Source organism: Salvelinus alpinus, chromosome 27 (genome assembly GCF_045679555.1).
Source record: "Salvelinus alpinus chromosome 27, SLU_Salpinus.1, whole genome shotgun sequence".
Lineage (NCBI taxonomy): Eukaryota > Metazoa > Chordata > Actinopteri > Salmoniformes > Salmonidae > Salvelinus > Salvelinus alpinus.
The window spans coordinates 25,251,639-25,273,252 of record NC_092112.1 but is presented as its reverse complement, the minus strand read 5'-3'; the positions used below and the strand labels follow the sequence as shown (position 1 = coordinate 25,273,252).

At 38.5% G+C, this 21,614-nt stretch overlaps 3 protein-coding genes across 7 annotated transcripts; all 3 read left to right on the top strand.

Annotated features, from left to right (window-relative positions):
• Positions 1-13,014: 13,014 nt before the first annotated feature.
• On the top strand, positions 13,015-15,220 carry LOC139556238 (trace amine-associated receptor 1-like). Of its 5 annotated transcripts, XM_071369902.1 has the most exons (4): positions 13,074-13,112; positions 13,226-13,302; positions 13,801-13,894; positions 14,002-15,220. In XM_071369902.1, exon 4 carries the CDS (start codon positions 14,021-14,023, stop codon positions 15,056-15,058), a length of 1,038 nt encoding a protein of 345 aa, XP_071226003.1. In that variant the 5' UTR covers positions 13,074-13,112; positions 13,226-13,302; positions 13,801-13,894; positions 14,002-14,020; the 3' UTR covers positions 15,059-15,220. The 5 variants fall into 5 exon arrangements, with proteins under 5 accessions (XP_071226002.1, XP_071226003.1, XP_071225999.1 ...); XM_071369901.1 differs by lacking the exon at positions 13,801-13,894 and having other exon boundaries at positions 13,015-13,112; XM_071369898.1 differs by having other exon boundaries at positions 13,801-15,220.
• A 127-nt stretch (positions 15,221-15,347) lies between these two features.
• LOC139556239 (trace amine-associated receptor 13c-like) lies at positions 15,348-18,728 on the top strand. Its single transcript, XM_071369903.1, has one exon. The coding sequence runs from the start codon at positions 15,611-15,613 to the stop codon at positions 16,643-16,645; it is 1,035 nt and encodes a 344-aa protein (XP_071226004.1). The 5' UTR covers positions 15,348-15,610; the 3' UTR covers positions 16,646-18,728.
• Positions 18,729-18,853: 125 nt separating this feature from the next.
• On the top strand, positions 18,854-21,273 carry LOC139556240 (trace amine-associated receptor 13c-like). The gene has a single exon (XM_071369904.1). It carries the CDS (start codon positions 19,102-19,104, stop codon positions 20,134-20,136), a length of 1,035 nt encoding a protein of 344 aa, XP_071226005.1. The 5' UTR covers positions 18,854-19,101; the 3' UTR covers positions 20,137-21,273.
• The last annotated feature ends 341 nt before the right edge of the window (positions 21,274-21,614 follow it).

Here is a 21,614-nt window from a genome sequence, read left to right as displayed (position 1 = left end):
ACTGGTCACTGTAATAATGTTTACATACTGTTTTACATATGTATATACTGTATTCTACTATATTTTAGTCAATGCCACTCCGACATTGCTCGTCCTAATATTTACAGTATATATTTCTTAATTAAAAAAAATGTATTTTGAGATTTTTGTGTATTGTTGTGAATTGTTAGATACTACTGCACTGTTGGAGCTAGGAACACAAGCATTTCGCTACACCCGCAATAACATCTGCTAAATATGTGTATGTGACCAATACAATTTGATTTGATTAGATTTTTACTCCCCTGTGTGATTCCCGTTTGTTAATGCTTGTCTATGATACTTTGCAATGTTTTCCAAGGTCAGCTAACAGTAGGCTAGGCTAAGATAAATGTGAGGGTAGACACTGTTGTCTCTAGGATGAACTGAGCCAAACTCTGTCCTGCATGTGGGCTTGGGGTTCCCAGAGTGAACTGACTGTGCTGCTGTTAAATGTATGTGCAACATATACATACATATACTTGTGGATGATGTGCTGCCTGACCCTAAAAGATGGAGCTAGAACATTTAGTTAACAGGGAAACACTCTGTTATGTTAGGCAAATCAAGTGTAGATTGATAACATTGTTGATTAACCATAGAACACATATAACTTTATTTATTCAGTGATGCAATATACACAAAGTTGTCCAAACAACTTTTAAAAAGCCTGTGGGAAGGATCAGCTTCAAGAGCAAAACTAGATGTTTGTTCATTCAACTGTGTTGTATGAAACGTGGCTAATGCACCCTGTTGTCAAAACAGACAGTTAGACATCTGGCTGTGTTACGAGTTAATGAGTCCCCTGGTTGGGAAGGTGTGAACATCATGACTGGTGAGGGCCAGAGGTAGAGTTTACCATTGGAAAAACTGCACACAGGGACTGACATAATGAGTGGCCTCAAGTTAACATTCTCTAATTTGCCACTTTCTATTGCATCACACCATTACATATGTCTTTGAATAACAAACACATACAAAATACAAGTGTGCCAATCTTGTAGCATCATATCCAAGAAGACTCGAGGCTGTAATCGCTGCCAAAGGTGCGTCAACAAAGTAAAGGGTCTGAATACTTATGCAAATATAATATTTAATTTGTTTTATAAATTAGCAAACATTTCTTAAACCAGTTTTTGCTTTGTGTTTATGGGTTATTGTGTGTAGATTGACAAGGGACAATCTACACAAAACAATATAACAATATATATTTTAGAATAAAAATGAATAATGAAATTAGGAAAAAGTCAAGGGGTCTGAACACTTTCTAAATGCACTGTACCTAGTTAAACAATACACAAGGTACATTACACACATTTATCTAACCAACAGTATAACCTTTGCCACAAAAAATAACCTACAAAAAAACGTTGTGTCCATGATGAGTGTTTCTTCTTTAGATTTTGAGTCATCTGATAAAATTCCTAGTAACTCGAAAGGGATGAGCAATGATGTTCTGTGTATTCTGTGTAATCTACTACCACATCAGTAAATATAAATTGTTCAGGCTCAAGGTGCATTTGGATCACCCATATTTGAAAGTAAACTAACTGATTGGATGGCCTTGTGGCAAATGAAATTGGCAATCATATCATATGACATAATCTCTCTGATCATTGACCTTATCATGTCTGTAAAAGAGCAGGCTCTCCCCAGTCCCCATAGAGAACAATGCAGTGTTGTGATTTACTGTAGGGTCCACAGATGAGTTCTGCTGGTATTATTGATAAAATTGCTTACTTTACACAGGGAAAAACTAATTACTTCACATACAAACTTTAAAATTGGAATTATACTTTTCAAAGTTTGATCATCCTCAGTGGTGCTGAGGTGAGTGGTTATATCACCACCTGCATGGCTGAGAGGTGGGGTATGAAACACCATAAAAATAAATCATACTTGTGTGCTGAATTGAAAAAATCTGCATATTGATGAGTTTAATTGAAAAATGTACTTCACCATCTTTTGTAATGGCAAAACACATCCCCTTGGGTATTTCTGAAAATATTTTCCATGAATAAGCAACAATAAAGTACATTTTAATAAATTTTATGAAGTAACACTCTACTGTGTGGATTTTTTAAAATGAACATGTCGTCTGACCATAGCACCGCCTGGAGTTTGATACACGGCATTGGCACTTCGATTGGAACCAGTGCTATGTTCAGATGAAATTAAAATAGATATCTTTGGCCACGCACACAAGTGATGGGTTTGGCCTTGAAAAATAGAAGCATATGTAGAAAAGTATCTCATACCTACTGTAAGATATGGTGGTGATAAAAAAAAAGAGTGTTTTATTTAACTAGGCAGTTAAGTCAGTTAAGAGCAAATTCTTATTTACAATGACAGCCTACCCTGGCCAAAACCTAACGACACTGAGCCAATTGTGCGCTGCCCAATCACGGCCAGTTGTGATACAGCCTGGAATCGAACCAGGGTCTGTAGTGATGCCTCTAGCACTGAGATGCAGAGCCTTAGACCGCTGCGCCACTCAGGAGCCACACTTCTGAATCTTTGAGGTTATTGGGCTATTTTGCTTCTGCTGGTCCTAAGGCCCTTGTCAAGGTCAACGGAATCATGAACTTTATTAAGTACCACGACATTTTAGCCAAAAACCTGGTTGCCTCTGCCAGGAGATTGACACTTGGCCGCAAGTGGATCTTCCAGCAAGACAATAACTCTAAATACTAAAATCCACAAAGAAATTGTTTATTGACATGGCCATCTCAGTCTCCGGACTTGAATTGAAGAGGGCAGTCCATAAGCACAGACAAAGGATATCAAAGGATATGGAAATATTCTGTATTAAGGAATCGTCTAAGATTCTACCCAACGCATTCTCTAATCTCATAAAACATTTTAGAAAAAGGCTTTGTGATGTTATCCTCGCAAGGTGAGATATTGAAAGGTATTGAAAACAGGGGTGTCAATAATTTTGTGGTGTCTGAAACAGGGGTGTCAAGTAAATACAGTGGGATTCGAAATGATTGACACCCTTGATAAAGATGAGCAGAAATTACTGTATAAAATAAATAATTAAAATACTGAGCTACAGTATGCTCCAAAAAATGGGAAATAGTTTTATTTTATACTACTACAATTGCTCAGAGAAAGAGATTTAGTTTAACAAGTAATACTTTTTTTGAAAAAAATGTAGGGGTCCAAATTATGTAGGGGTCCAAATGTAGGGGTCCAAATTATTAAGATTCTTATGAGTGAGTGAGAATGTTACAGAGGGTCAAAGATCATACCCCCCCCACATGTCTTGGGGGGGTATGATCTTTGACCCTCTGTAACATTCTCACCCATCACTATTCACAATTAATTCAAGATGATCTGTAATCATGGTAGCATCTACATTAATGTAGTAGTGTTTCGAAATATATTATATTCTTTTGTACAATAAAAGTGACTCCAAAATGACACAATACATTATTTACCATTATTTTCTATTGGGCACAAAATAATCTGAAACACAACTGGAGTCACAAGCTTGATGTAGTCATTGTGTGCTAGGAAGATGGGACCATATACTTAACTTTTGACTACTTTATTCATAAGAATCTTTACAGGTGTCAATAATTATGACCCCTACCTTTTTGAGAAAAACTAATATTACTTGATAAACAAAATCGCTTTCTCTGAGCAATTGTTTTAGTATAAAATAATATAATTTCCCAATTTTTTGAAAGTATTCACACCCCTTGACTTTTACCACATTTTGTTGTTACAAAGTGGGATTAATATCGATTTAATTGTCCCAAAAAAACTGAGTCAATACATGTTAGAATCACCTTTGTGAGTCTTTCTGTGTAAGTCTCTAAGACCTTTACACACCTGGATTGTGCAACATTTGCCAGTTATTATTTTCAAAATTCTTCAAGCTCTGTCAAATTGGTTAAACTCTGTAACTGTTTTAAAGTCGCCATTGACCTCATGGTGAAATTCCTGAGCAGTTTCCTTCCTCTCCGTCAACTGAGTTAGGAAGGACGCCTGTACAGTATCTTTGTGTGACTGGGTGTATTGATACACCATGCAAAGTGTAATTAATAACTTCAACATGCTCAAAGGGAAATTCAATGTCTGCTTTTTTTTACCCGTACACCAATAGGTGCCCTTCTTTGTGAGGTATTGGAAAACCTCCCTCTTTCCGGGGTTCACCCACAAACAGGATCAAACATGGCCTGCTGAGGAGTGACAGACTCCATCCTAGCTGGAGGGGTGCTCTCATCTTATCTGTCAACATAGACAGGGCTCTAACTCCTCTAGCTCCACAATAAGATAGGGTGCAGGCCAGGCAGCAGGCTGTTAGCCAGCTTGCCAGCTTAATGGAGTCTGCCCCCAGCACAGACAGTGTAGTCAGCTCAGTCTTCCCCATTGAGACCGTGTCTGTGCATCGATCTAGATTGGGGAAAAACTAAACATGGCGATGTTCGCCTTAGCAATCTCACTGGAATAAAGACCTCCTCCATTCCTGCCATTTTTGAAAGATATTGTGATAACACCTCACATCCAAAAACAAAACTCCTTAAAACCTCTCTGGGATATGTGGAACGCTAGCGTCCCACCTGGCCAACATCCAGTGAAAATGCAGAGTGCCAAATTCAAATAAATTACTATAAAAATTAAACTTTCATGAAATCACACATTCAATATACCAAATTAAAGCTACACTTGTTGTGAATCCAGCCAACGTGTCAGATTTCAAAAATGCTTTACGGCGAAAGCAAACAATGCTATTATCTGAGGATAGCACCCCAGCAAACAATCACAGACCATCATATTTCAACCCTCCCGGTGCGACGCAAAACGCAGAAATAAAGATATAATTCATGCCTTACCTTTGACGAGCTTCTTCTGTTGGCACTCCAATATGTCCCATAAACATCACAAATGGTCCTTTTGTTTGATTAATTCCGTCGATATATATCCAAAATGTCCATTTATTTGGCGCGTTTGATCCAGAAAAACACCGGTTCCAACTTGCACAACGTGACTATAAAATATCTCAAAAGTTACCTGTAAGCTTTGTCCAAACATTTCAAACTACTTTTGCATTACAACTTTAGGTATTTTTTAACGTAAATAATCAATAAAATTGAAGACGGGGTGATCTATGTTCAATACCGGAGGAAAACAATGTGTAGCATGCTTTCTGGTCACGCGCCTCTAACAAACAGTACACTTCACTCGACCCTCGTTCTGAACAGGGCTACTTCTTCCTTTCTCAAAGGAAAAACCTTAACCAATTTCTAAAGACTGTTGACATCCAGTGGAAGCGATAGGAACTGCAGGAAGGTCCCTTAGAAATCTGGATTCCCAATGAAAAGCCATTGAAAAGAGAGTGACCTCAACAACAAAAAAATCTGAATGGTTTGTCCTCGGGGTTTTGCCTGCCAAATAAGTTCTGTTATAGTCACAGACATGATTCAAACAGTTTTAGAAACTCCAGAGTGTTTTCTATCCAATAATAATAATGATATGCATATATTAGCATCTGGGACTGAGTAGGAGGCAGTTTACTCTGGGCACGCTTTTCATCCAAATGTCATCCAAATTTATCTGTTCGATAAAGATTAGTTTTATAACCAATAACCGCCATTTGGTTTGCGCGTTATGTTCAGAAAACCACAGGCTTGTTCCGGTCCTGAAAGGCAGACGAAAATTCCGAAAAGTATCAAATTCAAAAATAATACAAAAAATATTTATAATCATGAAATCACAAGTGAAATATACCAAAACACAGCTTAGCTTGTTGTTAATCCACCTATCGTGTCAGATTTTGAAAATATGCTTTACAGCGAAAGCAATCCAAGCGTTTGTGAGTTTATCAATCACTACACAAAGAACAAAAGAACAGCTAGAACAGCTAGCCTTAAATTAGCTTGGTCACGAAAGTCAGAAAAGAAATACAATTAATCGCTTACCTTTGATAATTTTCGGATGTTTGTACTCACGAGACTCCCAGTTACACAATAAATGTTATTTTTGTTCGATAAAGATTAGTTTTATAACCAAAAACCGCCATTTGGTTTGCGCGTTATGTTCAGAAAACCACAGGCTCGTTCCGGTCCTGAAGGGCAGACGAAAATTCCAAAAAGTATCCGTAATGTTCGTAGAAACATGTCAAAGGTTTTTTATAATCAATCCTCAGGTTGTTTTTAACATACATAATCGATCATATTTCAACCGGACGGTAAACTGTTCAATACTACAGAGAAAGAAAATGTCGAGCCACATCTCTCCTGCGCAGGAACTAATCAAAGGACACCTGACGCGTTCTGATAAATCTCACTCATTTTTCAAAATAAAAGCTTGAAACTATGTCTAAAGCCTGGTCACAGCCTGAGGAAGCCATTGGAAAAGGAATCTGGTTGATACGCCTTTAAATGGAGGAGGGGCAAGCAATGGAACAGGGATAAAATAAAATAAATGCACTTCCGGGTTGGAGTTCCTCAGGTTTTCGCCTGCAAAATAAGTTATGTTATACTCACAGACAATATTTTGACAGTTTTGGAAACAGAGTATTTTCTATCCTAATCTGTCAATTCTATGCATATTCTAATATCTGAGCCTGAGAAATAGTCCGTTTACCTTGGGAACGTTATTTTTCCAAACATAAACATTCTGCCTATAGCTTCTGTTTACAGGCCTCCTGGGCCATATACAGCGTTCCTCACTGAGTTCCCTGAATTCCTATCGGACCTTGTAGTCATGGCAGATAATATTAACATTTTTGGTGACTTTAATATTCACATGGAAAAGTCCACAGACCTACTCCAAAACTATTTCGGAGCCATCATCAACTCAGTTGGTTTTGTTCAACATGTCTCGGGACTTACTCATTGCCACAGTAATACCCTGGATCTAGTTTTGTCCTGTGGAAAAAAATATTGTGGATCTAAATGTTTTTCTCATAATCCTGGACTATCGGACCATCATTTTATTACGTTTGCAATCGCAACAAATAGTCTGCTCAGACACCAAGGATCAGCAAAAGCAGTGCTATAAATTCTCGGACAATCCAAAGATTTCTAAATGCCTTTCCAGACTCCCTCCACCTACCAAAGGACGTTGGAGTATAAAAATTGGTTAACCACCTAACTGAGGATCTTAATTTAAGCTTGCGTAATACCCTAGATGCAGTCGCACCCCTAAAAACATTTGTCACAAGAAATTTGCTCCCTGGTATACAGAAAACACAGAGCCCTGAAGCAAGATTCCAGAAAATTGGAACGGAAATGGTGCTCCACCAAACTGGAAGTCTTCCTTGGAAAGCTTGGAAAGACAGTATTGTGCAATATCAAAGAGCCCTCACTGCTGCTCAATCATCCTATTTTTCCAACCTAATTGAGGAGAATAAGAACAATACAAAATGTATTTTTTATACTGTCGCAAAGCTAACTAAAAAGCAGCATTCAACAAGAGAGGATAGCTTTCACTTCAGCAGTGATAAATTCATGAACTTCTTTGATGAAAAGATCATGATCATTTGAAAGCAAATTACGGACATACTTTGAATCTGCATATTTCTCCAAAGCTCAGTTGTCCTTAGTCTGCACAGAACTGCAAGGACCTAGGATCAATGGAGACACTCAAGTTTTTTAATCCTGTATCTCTTGACACATTCATGAAAATAGTCATGGCCTCTAAACTGTCAAGCTGCATACTGGACCCTATTCCAACTAAACTACTGAAAGAGCTACTTCCTGCCAAACCTTGACCCGGAAAATATAAAAAACTATCTGCCTATATCGAATCCCCCATTTTTTTTAAATGGGGGATTCACTGCCTTCCTGAATACAAATAATGTATACGAAATGCTTCAGTCTGGATTTAGACCAAGGCTCTGCATCTGTCCTCGTGCTCCTAGACCTTAGCGCTGCTTTTGACACCATCGATGACCACATTCTTTTGGAGAGATTAGAAACCTTAATTGGTCTACATGGAAAAGTTCTTTCCTGGTTTAGATATTATCTGTCTGAAAGATATAATTTTGTCTCTGTGGATGGTTTGTCCTCTGTGTTTCAGACATAAGGAAGTGGATGGAGGTAACTGTTTTACTTTTAAACTCGTACAAAACAGAGACGCTAGTTGTAGGTCCCAAGAAACAAAGAGATCTGCTGTTGAATCTGTAAATGAATCTTGATGGTTGTACAGTCGCCTCAAATAAAACTATGAAGGACCTCTGCGTTACTCTGGACCCTGATCTCTCTTCTGACGAAAATATCAAGAATATTTCAAGGACAGCATTTTTCCATCTTTGTAACTGCAGAAATCTGAAACTTGTTGTCCAAAAATAATGCAGAAAATGCTTTTGTCACTTCTAGATTAGGCTACTGCAATGCTCTACTCTCCGGCTACCCGGATTAAGCACTAAATAAACTTCAGTTAGTGCTAAACATGGCTGCTAGAATCCTGACTAGAACAAAAACAATTATCATATTACTCCAGTGCTAGCCTCTCTGCATTGGCTTCCTGTTAAGGCTAGGGCTGATTAAGGATTTACTGAGTGACACAGACTCGGTCATGACCTTTAAGTCTTTATTGAAGACTCATCTCTTCAGTAGGTCCTATGATTGAGTGTAGTCTGGCCCAGGAGTGTGAAGGTGAACGGAAAGGCACTGGAGCAACGAACCACCCTTGCTGTCTCTGCCTGGCCCGGTTCCCCTCTTTAAACTGTGATTCTCTGCCCTAACCCTATTACAGGGGCTGAGTCACTGGCCTACTGGTGCTCTTCCATGCTGTCCCTAGGAGGGGTGCGTCACTTGAGTGGGTTGAGTCACTAACGTCATCTTCCTGTCTGGGTTGGCGCCCCCCCTTGGGATGTGCCGTGGCGGAGATCTTTGTGGGCTATACTCGGCCTTGTCTCAGGATGGTAAGTTGGTGGTTGAAGATATCCCTCTAGTGGTGTGGGGGCTGTGCTTTGGCAAAGTGGGTGGGGTTATATCCTGCCTGTTTGTCCCTGTCCGGGGGTATAATCGGATGGGGCCACAGTGTCTCCTGACCCCTCCTGTCTCAGCCTCCAGTATTTATGCTGCAGTAGTTTATGTGTCGGGGGGCTAGGGTTAGTCTGTTATATCTGGAGTATTTCTCCTGTCTTATCCGGTGTCCTGTGTGAATTTAAGTATGCTCTCTCTAATTCTCTCTTTCTATCTTTCTTTCTCTCGGAGGAGGACCTGAGCCCTAGGACCATGCCTCAGGACTACCTGGCATGATGACTCTTTGCTGTCCCCAGTCCACCTGGCCGTGCTGACCTGTTGCACCCTCGACAACCACTGTGATTACTATTATTTGACCATGCTGGTCATTTATGAACATTTGAACATCTTGGCCATGTTCTGTTATAATCTCCACCCGACACAGCTAGAAGATGACTGGCCACCCATCATAGCCTGGTTCCTCTCTAGGTTTCTTCCTAGGTTTTGGCCTTTCTAGGGAGTTTTTCCAAGCCACCATGCTTTTACACCTGCATTGCTTGCTGTTTGGGGTTTTAGGCTAGGTTTCTGTACAGCACTTTGAGATATCAGCTGATGTTAAAAGGGCTATATAAATACATCTGATTTGATTTGATTTGATGGCGTATCGCTGCAGAATGCTGTGGCAGCCATGCTGATTACGTGTGCCTTGAATTCTAAATAAATCACTGACAATGTCACCAACAAAGCACCCACACACCATCACACCTCATTCTCCATGCTTCACGGTGGGAACCACACATGCGGAGATCATCCATTCACCTACTCTGTGTCTCACAAAGACACAGCGTTCGGAACCAAAAATCACAAATTTGGACTCATCAGACCAAAGGATAGATTTCCACCGGTCTAATGTCCATTGCTCATGTTTCTTGGCCCAAGCAAGTCTCCTCTTCATATTGGTGTCCTTTAGTGGTGGTTTCTTTGCAGCAATTCGACCATGAAGGCCTGATTCACGCAGTCTCCTCTGAACAGTTGATGTTGAGATGTGTCTGTTACTCGACCTCTATGAAGCATTTATTTGGACTGCAATTTCTGAGGCTGCTAACTTTAATGAACGTATCCTCTGCAGCAGAGGTAACTCTTGGTCTTCCTTTCCTGTGGCGGTCCTCATGAGAGCCAATTTCATCATAGCGCTTGATTGTTTTTACGACTGCATTTGACGAAAATGTCAAAGTTCTTGAAATGTTCCGGATTGACTGACCTTCATGTCATTAAGTAATGATGGACTGTTATTTATCTTTGCTTATTTGAGCTGTTCTTGCCATAATATCTACTTGGTCTTTTACCAAATAGAGCTATCTTCTGTATACCACCCCTACCTTGTCACAACACAACTGATTGGCTAAAGCGCATTAAGAAGGAAAAAAAATCCACAGATTAACTTTTAACAAGGCACACCTGTTAATTGAAATGCATTCCAGCTGACTACCTCATGAAGCTGGTTGAGAGAATGCCAAGAGTGTGCAAAGCTGTCATCAAGGCAAATGGTGGCTACTTTGAAGAATCTCAAATATAAAATATTTTTTCATTTGTTTAACACTTCTTTCATTACTACATGATTCCATAAGTGTTATTTCATAGTTCTGATGTCTTCACTATTATTCTACAATGTAGAAAATAGTAAAAATAAAGAAAAACCCTTGAATGAGTAGGTGTGTCCAAACTTTTGACTGTTACTGTATGTACATACATACAATTTGTTATGCAACTCAAGCAGCATAAATTATGTTATCTATGGTGGAAAGATGTTTTAATTTACGAGATATTATTTTAATTATTTAAAGATTATTTAAATATTATTTGTGTTGATAATGTGTGATGTTTTCTGTGATATTTTGACTATTTTTGCAGATCGTACTTTATACTTCGCATGATATATTGCTTAATTTTCCTCTGTCTCATAACAACTGACCAACAGCATGCATACAATACACAGATTCATCTGGGTCTGTGAAAATGGCCCATAATGTAGGTTAGAATGCAATGATTATGCTTTCTACTTCACAAATGAGTCATATATTCTATTTATGTATTTATTTCTCTATTTCTCTATTTATTAATACATTTTATCCTTTTTGGTTCATGTATCTACATTCTGATTTGCATCTGTATCTGAGATGCAAGCAGGGTGTGTAGCACGTTTGAACAGTTTTTCGTACCTCAGATGTTTGATATTCCTGTTTGTTTTCCCATCTTTAAAGGGATACTTCGTGATTTTGGCAATGAGGCCCTATATCTACTTCCCCAGAATGGTAGAGTTAGAAACATTTCTTAATGGCCCAATGCAGCCATTTTTATCTCTGTTTTGATGGGATTGAGTTTTGGCCTGCCTGGTGACATCTCCAAATGAGTTAATAGTTATTAATTAGTTATTAGTTAACCAATACGAGAGTTCCAAACCTCTCTGCCAATAACAGCTAGCCTTCAGTTTTCCCCTCCCCACTCAGACCACTCCCAGACAGTCCTAGCAAAAATCTTGATTGAGAAAATGCTCTACGGTAAGAAGTTCTTTTTGACCATTTTAATTTAAATCAATCACAGTAAGGTACATCATTGTTACCCAGAAATGATTTGATATTGAGCTAAAAATGGCTGCATTGAACCTTTTAGTGTCACTCCACAATGATATAATAGTTTACAATACAAAAAAACAACAACACTCAAATATAGTTTTGAGACACTAAAAACAGTCAATAGTCATAGTACAGTATTTCCCTTGGCGTCATCTATAATGCATTACATCATCTATATGGTATCACAAAGTCCATACATCTGTAATGGTATGAATATCACCTTAATGCACACATGTTTTCACAATGTCATTTATAAACAACATAATTCCTGCTGCTTGAGCTGCGAAACAATGAATCAGAACCTGGAATATTATTTAATTATTTGGTACACAAAGCAAAGTCACACATGTTTTTTTAAACAACTGAAAACTTGTTACAGATGAACCAAAAACACAATAATGTATACTACAGTATATTAAAATGTAGGTACATTTACAGCATGCACATGCTCAATTATCCATCTGAAAAATCTTCATATTATTTTAAACAGATTATATTTGTTGAAGTAAAATCTGTGCTAATATCATATAGTAGGTTAAATGGATACTTTGGGACTTTGGGATTTTGGCAATTAGGCACTTCAACTACTTCCAGAGTGAGATTAACTTGTGGATACCATTTTTATGTATCTGTGTCCAGTATGAATGAAATTAGAGGTAGTTTCGCGAGCCAATGCTAACTAGGGTTAGGGTTATGGTTAGGGTTAGGCTAGACAAGAAGCTAGGGTTAGGGGTTCTGCTCAATTAAATTGAAGAGGGGCTACATTTCTACAGCCCTAGTGGCAGGGGGTCAGCTTTGTTGTTTTTTCAAATTCGACATTGCCTCTTTGTTGCATGATCAGAACCTAATCAAAATGAGTATAAACTGCCAAACATGACATCACCACAATTGTTTATCAACACGTTCCTGAGTGGCGAGACACCTGTGGGAATGGCATCATCATTAAAGGTGAAGTCAGATTATAGGTGCTAACAGGGCCCTCTGGTACGTGCATTTGACCCCCTATTTACCAGACTCATTACTTTGATAGAAGACTCATCTGAAAGCCGTGGCATCAAATGGTTGCCATGACACAGGTCATAGAGGTCACACACTACCTCTGTTGTTCAATTGTAATTTGGTCATGGTCATGCAGTATAAAGTAAACTCATTCATTCTTGAAGAATTAGATGTGCTATCCTTGCTTACGCTTGATTGCCATCTTGGCAGATTATGACACACAATCCTGCATTGTTACAATGCTAATTGTTTATTACAACTGGGCCCATAATTGTTGAATATCTGTTGCCAACTGAATCACGTGGACTCATCAGACACAGTGAACAACATACAGTAGGAGTCTCCACAGAATAAAACCATGATTTCATTGGCTGTGGAGCAGACAGAATACTAAACAGTTCCAAAATGTTGTTGTGATCAATTTTGGGGCGTCCCTTTAACAGCATCCGTCTGTTTATATAATGCTCAGAGGAAAGTCTAGGTGCTTGTAGAGCCTGAGACTGAAGGAGGTCGTGCATGGTTTGCTGACTATCATTAGGTGAGATTAAACTTTTTATATGCATGATCTATATAACACACCATCATTTCATAACCAATTGTTCAACAAGTCAACATGACTACAGTGTTTACTTGTCTCTTTGTTTCCCCCAGCTGAAAGGATCCTGACCAGAGCTCAAAATCAACCACCTTTCGTTCTGAGTGCTTCCCATGGACACATACGGATTGAGGTATTGATTGCTGAGAACTAATGAAATACATGCACAATATTTGTAGATATTAAGGTGAGTATGGGTTTGAGGTTTTAGTCATACTACTTTTTTGTATTTTCAAAGGAACAAGAATAAGAAAGATGACATTCCAACACTTTTCTTTCTTTGTGACCTTTCAAACAAGAACCACATATGACTATTTGATGCTTTCATAATTTTGCTTCATTAACTTATGGTATGTGAAAATGTTGATGATACTAGTTACGTATGGAAGTAGTTGTTCAAGTTGCAGGATTACATTTACATACTATGAATATATAGTATAAAAGTTTGATAAAAACTGTGTTTATTAAATGTGTAACTATTTCATGAAGGTAATAATGGCTTACTATTTATTTTGGAATGTGTTACCATAGCCATTTTTCCCTCAAGTGCATTGTCCTCATTTGTGTTATTTTTAGAAATAAACTGGATTCCGATGGGAAGCATTATCAGCAGGATGTGTTGTATTTTCAGAAGCTCAATAATCTGACTCAGACAACGTTTTGGACTAGCAGTTCAGTGTTCCGTCTGTTACAGTAACACTATTCTTACAAAACTTTCATTGAAAGTAAGTCCAGTTAATTTTTGCAAACAAAAATGTAGATGACCGATGAAAACATGAAAAATGTTGAAAAACACATTTAAAGATGTGATCAAATTGTTCCTTGTCTCTAGGCCTAAAACACCAGGTAGAATGGACTTCTCAAATACTTCGAACCTCAACAGTACTGTGAAATCACAGACTCTTTTCTGCTACGAGTCTTTGAGTGGATCGTGTGTGAGGTTTGCTCGACCCCTGAGCGTTCAGGTTCCGATGTTCACATCGATGGTGTTGGCCATATTGGTGACTGTTATTGGGAACCTTCTGGTCATCACCTCCATTGCACACTTCAAGCAGCTCCAAACCTCTGTAAACCAACTGCTCGTCTCCCTGGCTGTGTGTGACCTCCTTCTGGGAGTGTTTGTAATGCCGTGCAGTGCTGTGCGCTCTGTCCAGGGCTGTTGGTACCTAGGAGGGTTTCTGTGTAAGCTCCACACCAGCACTGATATTATGCTGAGCACATCCTCCATCTTCCATCTATCCTTCATCTCCATTGACCGTTACTTTGCTGTCTGCAGGCCACTATCATACAGACTGATCATCACCAATAACACTGTATTGATCATGATCACCACCAGTTGGCTGGTCCCTGCCATTTTTGCTTATGGAATGATCTTCCCTGAGATCAATCTGAAAGGCAGGGAGGATTTCTATGAAACACATGTCAAGTGCATTGGAGGCTGTCAGGTGTTCTTTAGTCCAGTGGCAGCTGTAGTAGTATCCTCCTTCTGTTTTTACATCCCAGGCACGATCTTGATTTGTATATATTCCAAGATATATTGGGTTGCCAGGGCTCAGGCCAGGTCCATTAAAGATTTATCTCGTCAGTTTAAAGAGGCAGACTCTGGACGTAGAGAAAGACGAGGGGCAAATATTCTTGCAATAGTAGTTGGAGTGTTTCTAATCTGCTGGAGTCCCTTTTCCTTGTGCCTCATCATTGACCCTTTCATAGAGTACTCTATCCCCCCGCTGTTGGGGGATACCCTGGTTTGGTTTGGATATTTGAACTCTGCTTTTAACCCTATTGTCTATGCTTTCTTTTACACTTGGTTCAGGAGGGCTTTGAGAATCATCATCAGTGGTCACATCTTTCACAGGGGTTCTTGTAGATTTAGATTGTATTCTGAGTAAAGTTTCAGTTGACATTGTATGATGTGTGTTCAAATAAATATATGAATTGTTGTGGGATGTAACATGTGACAGTTATGCAACTCAAAGTTATAAAGCTTGAGTGAAAATGTAACAATCGCTGCTTTTAACCTGTTTCAAATAAAGCTGTTTGCCTGAAATAAATGTTTCAATGCTTGTGATACTTGTGCCTGTCACCTTGTTGACTAGTGTTCTTTGTCTCCTCCTAGTGCCTATTGCTGGAACAGTAAGTCTGTGTTGTGTGGCCGAAATGAACTTCGAGCTCATGACATCATTATCTTAGTACACTATCATACTGTTGGTATACATTACTTGAACATACACATATAATATAAACAGATGTAAATCATGTAACCTATTATAACTGGCTGGTAGCTGGGAAAGAGGTGTGCCCAAAATATGTCCAATACAGTATATAAACTCTGTCATTCTTCTAAGAAGACTGTGCTGGATTCAGCACCATTCACACACCTGCACCTGTGACTACAGTTGCAAGTGATCAGCTCTAACTTGAATGTCTTTTTGTTTTTGGCAATGGATATCTCATCTCATCAACATCTGGATCCAAAGATGTTCTGTTATCCAGAATCAAATGCCTCCTGCACCAGAGAAATTTTCAGTGAAGGAGTTCAAATTGCTTTATACTTTTTGTTTGTTTCAGGTATGCTGGTCACTATTCTAGGGAACGGTGTGGTCATTATCTCCATTGCTCACTTTAAACAGCTCCACACGCCAACTAACATGCTTATAATGTCTTTGGCAGTTGCAGACCTGCTGCTTGGAGTGACTGTGATGCCTTTTAGTACAATAAGGGCTGTGGAGGGCTGCTGGTACTTTGGAGATGCTTTTTGTTTGCTGCATTCTAGTTTTGATATGTTCCTCACATCTGTTTCAATTTTCCACCTGGTATTCATAGCCATAGATCGATATGAGGCTGTGTGCAGTCCACTTCGCTATTCCACCAAGATTACAATACCAATTGCATGGCTCATGGTTTTTGCCAGTTGGGCCGTTGCTGCATTGTACTCCTATGGCCTACTATATTCAAAAGCAAATGTAAGAGGACTGGATGAATTCATTGCATCCATATACTGCCTGGGAAGTTGTAATCTTTTCCTTAATGCTCTGTGGGGCGCCCTAGACACATTGATAGCCTTTTTCTTTCCATGCTCTGTAATGGTGGGTTTGTATACCAAAATATTTTTGGTGGCAAAAGAACATCTAAGGAAGATTGAAGACAGCCAAAATAATTCCAATGAGGGAGGTAGAGGTGTGGTGTCTAAACGGTCAGAGCGGAAAGCAGCTAAAACTTTAGGCATTGTGGTGGGTGTTTTCATCTTTTGCTGGTTGCCTTTCTTTGTTAATTCCATAGTTGATCCATACACAAACTTTAGCACACCACCTATTCTCTTTGAAGTGTTTATCTGGCTGGGTTACTTTAATTCTACTGCAAATCCAATCATCTATGCACTGTTTTATCCATGGTTTCGAAAATGTCTTAATCTCATTGTCACATTGAAAATATTCAATAGAAATTCTTCCTATATAAATGTATTTGCTACTACATGATGTATTGTAAAGCTACATTAACATAATTCAAAACTGTGTGTGAACAGTATGCACTTAACTTTTAAAACCTAAACAGTGACGTGGCCACATTTGATAATGTGTTCAAGGAGGCAAATGAAGAGAAGCATTTGACAAAACCTCTTCTGCTCATTCTACTGCTGTCAATACTTGCCAGGTCTTTTTCGTGTAACTGTGTTTAACTTATAAATCATTTCTATCTCTTTTATTTACATTTGATTATATTTTGAAAGTGGCACAGGCCTACCTTAGAATACATTTTCATAAAGAACACAAAATGTATCAATGGATTTTCTTTTAACTCAATCATCTTTGATCTAATGGCTGCTGTTGAGCTAAACAGTTTTTGGTCTAATGGCTGATGTTGAACTAAACAGCAGGTACCCAGGTTTGAGCCCGTTTGAAATTTGATCTTTGCTGTAAAGCAGAGCATAGAGTGGATCATGTGACTGAAAAGCATGACATGCAGATCAGGAAGCAGAGTGCAATATTTGGGGAATTGGAAGTTTTCCTATAAATATGTTGCCTGTGTGGTTCTTTTGTTTCACAAGTATTGAGTACCCTGTCTTCAGTGATCTCATTCTACATCCCAGGAGTAGGGATGATTAGCATCTACCTAAAGATTTTCCTTATAGCACAGAGAAAGGCACACTCAATTCATGGTACAACCAATCAGAACTCTGTAGGCAAATCACAGAGAAAGGCCACCAAAACACTTGGTATCATTATGAGGGTATTTCTATAATTCTGGACACCCTTTTATCTCCAACAGTCTCCAATGCATTGATCCCTTTATTAGTTACTTTACCCCACCAGTTTTGTCTATAACATTTATGAGGATTGGATATCGGAATTGAACTATGAATCCCATGGTGTATGCATTATTTTACAGTTGGTTCAGGAAGGGGTATAGAATGATCATTTCTGGAAATATATTTCAAACCTATTGTTCAATAATACAATTGTTCAAATAAATATGTCCAAAACCGGTACTGACAAATAAGTGTGACAAATATTTGCCTTGCTGTTAGTCCTTTTTTAAACCATCAGCCACAGGGTTATAGGATTCAAAAGCAATTTAATAACATTTTATTTGAACATGGGGGAGACTGCAGTAGACCTATCCACAGGAAATCCAGCAATATTCACTAATGAGATACTGTAGTCTCTCCACTCCCATATCTAGTACATACATACATAAATACATAGTGTATTCAGAAACTATTCTGAACCCCCCCCCCCACAATTTTTCCAAACGTTATTACATTACAGTCTTATTCTACAATTGATTATTTTTTTTATCCTCATCATCTACACACAATACTCCATAATGACAAAGCGAAAACAAGTTTCAGAAATCTTTGCTAATTTATACAAAATAAAAAACATAAATAGCTTATTTACATAAGTATTCAGACCCTTTGCTATGAGACTCGAAATTGAGCTCATATGCATCCTGTTTCCATTGATCATCATTGAGATGTTTCTACAGCTTGATTGGAGTCCACCTGTGGTAAATTCAATTGATTGGACATGATTTGGAAAGGCACACACCTGTCTATATAAGGTCCCACAGTTGACAGTGGATGTCAGAGCAAAAACCAAGACATGAGGTCGAAGGAAAAGTCCGAAGAGCTCTGAGACAGGATTGTGTCAAGGCACAGACCTGGGGAAGGGTACCAAAACATTACTGCAGCATTGAAGGTCCCCAAGAACACAATGGCCTCCATCATTCTTAAAGGGAGGAAGATTGGAACCACCAAGATTCTTCCTAGAGCTGAGCAATTGGGGGAGAAGTGCCTTGGTTCAGGAGGGCTTTGAGAATCATCATCAGTGGTCACATCTTTCACAGGGGTTCTTGTAGATTTAGATTGTATTCTGAGTAAAGTTTCAGTTGACATTGTATGATGTGTGTTCAAATAAATATATGAATTGTTGTGGGATGTAACATGTGACAGTTATGCAACTCAAAGTTATAAAGCTTGAGTGAAAATGTAACAATCGCTGCTTTTAACCTGTTTCAAATAAAGCTGTTTGCCTGAAATAAATGTTTCAATGCTTGTGATACTTGTGCCTGTCACCTTGTTGACTAGTGTTCTTTGTCTCCTCCTAGTGCCTATTGCTGGAACAGTAAGTCTGTGTTGTGTGGCCGAAATGAACTTCGAGCTCATGACATCATTATCTTAGTACACTATCATACTGTTGGTATACATTACTTGAACATACACATATAATATAAACAGATGTAAATCATGTAACCTATTATAACTGGCTGGTAGCTGGGAAAGAGGTGTGCCCAAAATATGTCCAATACAGTATATAAACTCTGTCATTCTTCTAAGAAGACTGTGCTGGATTCAGCACCACTCACACACCTGCACCTGTGACTACAGTTGCAAGTGATCAGCTCTAACTTGAATGTCTTTTTGTTTTTGGCAATGGATATCTCATCTCATCAACATCTGGATCCAAAGATGTTCTGTTATCCAGAATCAAATGCCTCCTGCACCAGAGAAATCTTCAGTGAAGGAGTTCAAATTGCTTTATACTTTTTGTTTGTTTCAGGTATGCTGGTCACTATTCTAGGGAACGGTGTGGTCATTATCTCCATTGCTCACTTTAAACAGCTCCACACGCCAACTAACATGCTTATAATGTCTTTGGCAGTTGCAGACCTGCTGCTTGGAGTGACTGTGATGCCTTTTAGTACAATAAGGGCTGTGGAGGGCTGCTGGTACTTTGGAGATGCTTTTTGTTTGCTGCATTCTAGTTTTGATATGTTCCTCACATCTGTTTCAATTTTCCACCTGGTATTCATAGCCATAGATCGATATGAGGCTGTGTGCAGTCCACTTCGCTATTCCACCAAGATTACAATACCAATTGCATGGCTCATGGTTTTTGCCAGTTGGGCCGTTGCTGCATTGTACTCCTATGGCCTACTATATTCAAAAGCAAATGTAAGAGGACTGGATGAATTCATTGCATCCATATACTGCCTGGGAAGTTGTAATCTTTTCCTTAATGCTCTGTGGGGCGCCCTAGACACATTGATAGCCTTTTTCTTTCCATGCTCTGTAATGGTGGGTTTGTATACCAAAATATTTTTGGTGGCAAAAGAACATCTAAGGAAGATTGAAGACAGCCAAAATAATTCCAATGAGGGAGGTAGAGGTGTGGTGTCTAAACGGTCAGAGCGGAAAGCAGCTAAAACTTTAGGCATTGTGGTGGGTGTTTTCATCTTTTGCTGGTTGCCTTTCTTTGTTAATTCCATAGTTGATCCATACACAAACTTTAGCACACCACCTATTCTCTTTGAAGTGTTTATCTGGCTGGGTTACTTTAATTCTACTGCAAATCCAATCATCTATGCACTGTTTTATCCATGGTTTCGAAAATGTCTTAATCTCATTGTCACATTGAAAATATTCAATAGAAATTCTTCCTATATAAATGTATTTGCTACTACATGATGTATTGTAAAGCTACATTAACATAATTCAAAACTGTGTGTGAACAGTATGCACTTAACTTTTAAAACCTAAACAGTGACGTGGCCACATTTGATAATGTGTTCAAGGAGGCAAATGAAGAGAAGCATTTGACAAAACCTCTTCTGCTCATTCTACTGCTGTCAATACTTGCCAGGTCTTTTTCGTGTAACTGTGTTTAACTTATAAATCATTTCTATCTCTTTTATTTACATTTGATTATATTTTGAAAGTGGCACAGGCCTACCTTAGAATACATTTTCATAAAGAACACAAAATGTATCAATGGATTTTCTTTTAACTCAATCATCTTTGATCTAATGGCTGCTGTTGAGCTAAACAGTTTTTGGTCTAATGGCTGATGTTGAACTAAACAGCAGGTACCCAGGTTTGAGCCCGTTTGAAATTTGATCTTTGCTGTAAAGCAGAGCATAGAGTGGATCATGTGACTGAAAAGCATGACATGCAGATCAGGAAGCAGAGTGCAATATTTGGGGAATTGGAAGTTTTCCTATAAATATGTTGCCTGTGTGGTTCTTTTGTTTCACAAGTATTGAGTACCCTGTCTTCAGTGATCTCATTCTACATCCCAGGAGTAGGGATGATTAGCATCTACCTAAAGATTTTCCTTATAGCACAGAGAAAGGCACACTCAATTCATGGTACAACCAATCAGAACTCTGTAGGCAAATCACAGAGAAAGGCCACCAAAACACTTGGTATCATTATGAGGGTATTTCTATAATTCTGGACACCCTTTTATCTCCAACAGTCTCCAATGCATTGATCCCTTTATTAGTTACTTTACCCCACCAGTTTTGTCTATAACATTTATGAGGATTGGATATCGGAATTGAACTATGAATCCCATGGTGTATGCATTATTTTACAGTTGGTTCAGGAAGGGGTATAGAATGATCATTTCTGGAAATATATTTCAAACCTATTGTTCAATAATACAATTGTTCAAATAAATATGTCCAAAACCGGTACTGACAAATAAGTGTGACAAATATTTGCCTTGCTGTTAGTCCTTTTTTAAACCATCAGCCACAGGGTTATAGGATTCAAAAGCAATTTAATAACATTTTATTTGAACATGGGGGAGACTGCAGTAGACCTATCCACAGCAAATCCAGCAATATTCACTAATGAGATACTGTAGCCTCTCCACTCCCATATCTAGTACATACATACATAAATACATAGTGTATTCAGAAAGTATTCAGACCCCCCCACACTTTCTCCAAATGTTGTTACATTACAGTCTTATTCTACAATATATATATTTTTATCCTCATCATCTACACACAATACTCCATAATGACAAAGCGAAAACAAGTTTCAGAAATCTTTGCTAATTTATACAAAATAAAAAACATAAACAGCTTATTTACATAAGTATTCAGACCCTTTGTTATAAGACTCGGAATTGAGCTCATGTGCATCCTGTTTCCATT

Bases quoted from the DNA above. Each gene is read 5' to 3' on its own strand.
- LOC139556238 (XM_071369898.1), top strand. From the start codon at position 13,952: ATGTTGAAAAACACATTTAAAGATGTGATCAAATTGTTCCTTGTCTCT.
- LOC139556239 (XM_071369903.1), top strand. From the start codon at position 15,611: ATGGATATCTCATCTCATCAACATCTGGATCCAAAGATGTTCTGTTAT.
- LOC139556240 (XM_071369904.1), top strand. From the start codon at position 19,102: ATGGATATCTCATCTCATCAACATCTGGATCCAAAGATGTTCTGTTAT.